The 5,501-nt window shown below is 36.0% G+C and overlaps 1 protein-coding gene across 1 annotated transcript in view; it reads left to right on the forward strand.

Moving 5' to 3' along the window:
• Window positions 1-5,501, forward strand: part of RRAGD (Ras-related GTP binding D) — a 43,383-nt gene extending 37,882 nt beyond the window's left edge. The window contains exon 7 of the mRNA XM_006888696.1: window positions 5,308-5,501. Coding sequence (XP_006888758.1) covers window positions 5,308-5,459 — 152 coding nt within the window. The 3' untranslated portion in view covers window positions 5,460-5,501. The remainder of the gene's footprint in view (window positions 1-5,307) is intronic.

The following is a 5,501-nucleotide window of genomic DNA, read 5'->3' on the forward strand; positions in this document are numbered from 1 at the left end:
AACTGTTAACTATCTCAATCTCTTCACCATCCATACTGATACTGCCAATTGACTCAGGATTTAAAAAAAAAAAACCAAACAAAAAAACCCCATAAAAACCAACCAAACATGTAGCTGTTTGGGCAGCAACATTGAATATTGTTTCTTTTCTAACTGGTAAATGTCATACAATATTAGAGTACATAATTTGGTTTCACTCGTACATACTCTTAAGTCTTCAACACAAGGATAACATCATGATTCAAAAAAGTTAAATGTAAATAAATTCAGTGACTATACATCATTTTATTTTTTGTAATAAAATTTTTACTTTTGTGATTTTAATGAAAGTTTACAGAAAAGTAGATTTTCATTCATTCATTGTTGCACCTTTTCCTCCCTCTCACCCCTGAGAGTCATTTTAAGTCCAAATATAGTTTGATTTAATAATGTGGGAGAGTCTAGAGAGCCTTATGCTGAGTGAACTTAGTCTCATAAGGCCAAATACTGTATAAGACCATTATTGTAAAAATAGAAGGATAACTAGTAAAATGTATGTAAGTGTCCAAAAGGGAAGGAAAAATGGGTAAGGGGCAGTAATAGGGAAAAGAGGGAAATCACTAGGTAGTATTTGATTATATAAAAGACAATGTGTATGAATGATGATCTAAAACAATGTACATGAATATAACACAGTGTATACAAATTATTGTAAACAAACCAAGTAAAAATATAAGAAAAAATAAACCGCCATTGAGCATCACACACATACAAAACAACAATCTCATAAAGCTACCTTTATTTCCTCCTGTTAACACTTGAGTAAACCTGGTGGCCCAGAGGTTAAAGTGCTCAGATTTTACCTGAAAAGTGAGCCTCTCAAACTCACTAGCCTCTAAATGGGAGAAGGATATGGTGTCTACTTCTGTGATTTGAAATTTTCCCCAGAAATTTCCCAGGTGGCCTACACTGGGAAATAGTAGCTTACTGACATGACTGAATAATTTTGCTAGAGGCTTTGATTATGTACTGTTGACTGAAAACCGACCCATAAGTGACTTTGTAATGGGTAAATCACATGAAAGGAGATTGTGCATCTTTCTCCTTTGGAGTAGCCAGTGGATTTGAACCATGTACTTTGATTTGGCAGCACAGCTCAGCCACCAGAGCTTCCTCAGACTATGGTATGGCTTACAAATTTGGGTAAAAATTTCCCAGCATAACAGTTAGAGTAATGTTTACAAAAGTATGTGTTCTTTATAAAAATACTTGAAAATTTTAGAAAATTGTAAAGAACAAAATAAAACCAACTCAAATTCGCCATCTAAAATCTGTTTTAAATTAATTACATTTTGTTAAATTTATCCCTTTCCCCCTCAGTTTTCTTTCTTCCAACAAGATTGGAACCATCTTGTCTAATTGTTTTACCTTCAGTGACTGCTAGCAAGCTTTTTTTTTTTAAAGATCTACACAAAGAACTAGTGGGGGCGCTGAAACTTGTTTAGCATTACAGCAGCATGAAAACATCACTGATAGGAGTTTGGTGGCTGATCATGGTCTACATAGACAACTGTTGTCTTTAGAAAGAATGTAATGTCTGTAAATTCAAGGGCAGTTTGATTTTGTTGTTTTACTCTCAAGTGTTATTGAGTTCTATTGGTAGTGATAATTTATCACCACCTACAGGTTTATTAATAAGGTATTTCTTACGGTGATCTTAGATATGGGATTCTCAGGATTAATTATATGTTGCAGATACCTTAGAAATTTCTAGGAGAGGTACCTCAGCTTTGTTCGTTTATTAGAAATCTCTGGGTATTTTTTTAACGGGCAGCACACAAGTTTAGAAGTTCTGCATCAGAAAAGGATGTCAGAACACTTTAACCGTGGATGATGGTGAAGATGGTGTTTATTCGGCTCATGTTTCTGTCCTCCTTGTATTTTCAACTGCCTTTAACAAAAGGATTGAAATAGCAAACACTATTGAAATAGAAATACTTAATTCCTTTGCAAACCTGAGCTAACTTTTTTAACATTAAAATTCTAAAAGCATCAAGATTATGTAACATTTTCAAATTTGCAAAGATGAATAAATTAAAATTTGTCAAGACTTATTTGTAGACTGATGCTGGAATTTCTAGTTGCATCTTTTTTCATTGAGTCAACTTCCTTTAGCAAAGCCAGAGTATCTTTTGTCTTAGAAAAGTTTATTGTATATGAAGGTAGAGAATTTTGAGGGTTTTCCCATATCTAAATTCTCATTAAGTAAAATTATTTCTTTGCTCCTTGTTTATTTTTGTTATTTTCCCCTTTATTGACTCATTACTTGAGCACTTCGTAACCTAAATTTATTGCCGTGTCTTACTATTCTGTTGACAACATTGCCTTCCCCCCACTTTCATTTCTTCTCCTCCATGGAGTCTGAGATAGTATTTACCCCAGAGCTTTTAGTTGTATGACTAATTGAAGAATTTCACTCTTGGGCTGGAATTACAAGTCTTCCTCGGTTAGGGCCCTGGAAGTGTTGCCTGTCTGGATGGAAGTAATTACTGGGCTGTGAGACAATAGCTTGGCTATTTTAATGAATTTAAAGATAATAAATTTAAATAATAAATCACCTTATCTTAAGTGATATAAACATAATAATTGCTTTTAACTCTAAAGTTAATGAGGGAAATGCATTGCAATGTATTTTTCAAGACCTTGGATGCTCTTTTAGTCTATTGTCTTTTTTACCACTGAATTAGGGAGCTTTGGTGGTGTAGTTCACTGGGAGTTTTGCTGCTAACAGAAAGGCTGTGATTCTCTGGTAGATTGAATATCCTTATAAGAAAAAAGGGCAAGTTCCTCATCTTTGATTTGTTATTGTTGTTATGTGCTTTCAGGTCACAATGGAATCCAGTGGGTTTTCAGAGGTTGTAAATTTCACAGGAAGATAATGCCTATCTTCTGTGGAGCAGCTGATGGATTCCAACTGCCTGCCTTTGGATTGGCAGTGCAACTGTTTACCAGTAAATCGCTAGAGCTTTTAAACCTCAGGGAGGGGCTGCTATGAGTTGGTAAACTCAGCTGCAATGAGTTTGAATGAGACTACTAAATTATTTCTGTAGACAAAAAAAGATTCTCCTTAGGAGTTTAGGAGATTGCATTGGAAAAGTCAGTCAGGGATCTCTCCATATTATTGAGGAGCAGTGATACTAGTTTGAAGACTAAGGTACACCTGATTCAGGCCATGATCTTTTCAGACCCGAGAGCTGGACAGTTAATGAGGATGATAAAAGAAGAACTTATGGCTGTCCCATGGACTGCAGGACAAACAGATATGTCTTGAGAAGATGCGGCCAGAGTACTGTTTGGATCAAAGATAGGAGAGTCTGTTCCTTGGAGAGGGACATCATGCTTGGGAAGGTGGAGGGACAGTGAAATAGAGAAAGATCTTCAAGCAGGTGGATTGACACAATGGACTCAAGTGTGTCAGATTGTAAGGATGGTACAGCATAGGACAAGATTCAAATCTGTTGTTCATAGGGTTGCTTTGATATGAGTTATATTTGACTAGATGACACCTAACAACAACAATACTGAAAATCTGGGGCTGTCAGTTGTTCTTTTTTTTAAAAGTAATTTTTTTTAAAAAAAATCTCTATTATGTACTGTTGATTTTGCCCCTCCTTCTCCAGCAGAGCATCTGATGGATTCGAACCACATAACTTTAGAATTGCAGTGGAGCTTCTTGCCATTAGGATACCAGAGCTACATTTCAATTGGTGTTCTTAAATTCTTGAAGTTTAAAATGACAATTCAATTCACTTTCTTCAGCTTTATTGATGAATAGTTTGACTAGATATCTCAGATACACACAAAGTTAGGATATATCTCCATTCAATTTAATAACACCTTTAAGGAGTTTTAAAAAAGTTAAATGGCTATCTTAATTGTAAAAAATCTTTAATTCTGAAAGTAAAACTGCAATTTCTGAAACCCGTCTAGGGACATCCTAGAAGGGCCAACCGTCTAGGGACATGTGGGCCATAGGTTGAATCTGTTCCTTTATTGCCCCCTACTGGTTGATAGAGACCATGGCTGACATCAACTATTAAGGGCTGTGGAGTTGAATAGGAGGACTCAGCAGCAGCCTTATCCAGAGCAATTCATCTCATGATCTCCTTAGTGCTGTTACCAAGTGTGTTGATTGTGGATCCAAATAAGATGAAATCATTGACAATTTCAATCTTTTTCTCCGTCTATCATGATGTTGTTTATCGGTCCATTGGTGAGGATTTTTATCTTCTTGATGCTGAGATGCAATTCATATTGAAGGCTGTAGTCTTTGATCTTCTGCAGCAAGCATTCACGTCTTCCTCCCTTTAAGCAGCAAGGTTGTGTCGTCTGCATAATGCAGGTTGTTGATGAGTCCTTCTATCCTTATGCCACATTTTTCATAGAGTAAACATATCAATTGATTTGGTCAGCCTGCAGATTGAATAGGTATCGAGAAGGGCTACAACCCTAATGTACACTTTTATTTATTTTCAACTGTGCAGTGTTCCCTTTCTCTGTTCGGACAACAGCTTCTCTGACTAGATATAGTTTTTATATGGACATTATTAAGTGTACTGAGATTTACCACTCTTCTAAATGTTAGTCATAGTTTGTTGTGATCCACACAGTCAAATGCCTTTGCATAGTCAATGAAACACAAATAGACATTGTTCTGGTACTATGCTGAAGGGAAGAATCGGACTGGCATTTCTAAAGTTGAAAGAAAGAAAAACAGATTCAAGCAATGAGTTGCAATACTTACAGAATCTGGACATTATCAAACTATATCATTAATATCACATACAAGGAAAATATTGCTGAAAATTATCCAGGAATGACTGAAATGGTATATTGAGAGAGAACTTTCTGAAGTTCAAGCTCAGTTTAAAAGAGCCCATGGTTCCAGGGATGTCTCCTTGCTGATGTCAGATGAATCATGGCTGGAAGCAGAGAATACCAGAGATCAAAAGAGGGAATTTAATTTTTTGTAGAAGCTCTATGATTGACTTCTGGGATGTATGTATAATATTCACCATATTAGCATGTGTTACTTGTTGTGAAACCAGACCACTATCCCATTTTTAAATATTGTATGGTTCTACCTCTATGTAATATCTAGAATAAGCAAATGTATTGAGACCAAAGTTTATTAGTGATGACCAGGAGGGAAAGGAAGAGAACATCCTTGCTTAGGGACTCTGAACTTCAGTTAAGAGGGATGGAAAAAAATTGAAACAGAAATTATATCTTTTTTACTTTTATGGGTATTTTTGTTTCCTTATCTAGGGCTGATAGACTATAATTTCCATTGTTTCCGGAAGGCCATCCATGAAGTCTTTGAAGTGAGAATGAAAGTTGTGAAATCTCGAAAGGTTCAGAGCCGGCTACAGAAGAAAAAAGGAGCCACCCCTAATGGGACCCCCAGAGTGCTGCTGTAGGTGCAGTTTCAGGATCGTCTTTTGAAATCAGACCTTGTATGA

Source organism: Elephantulus edwardii, unplaced genomic scaffold (assembly GCF_000299155.1).
Source record: "Elephantulus edwardii isolate Elephantulus edwardi_28Jun2011 unplaced genomic scaffold, EleEdw1.0 scaffold00071, whole genome shotgun sequence".
Taxonomy (NCBI): domain Eukaryota; kingdom Metazoa; phylum Chordata; class Mammalia; order Macroscelidea; family Macroscelididae; genus Elephantulus; species Elephantulus edwardii.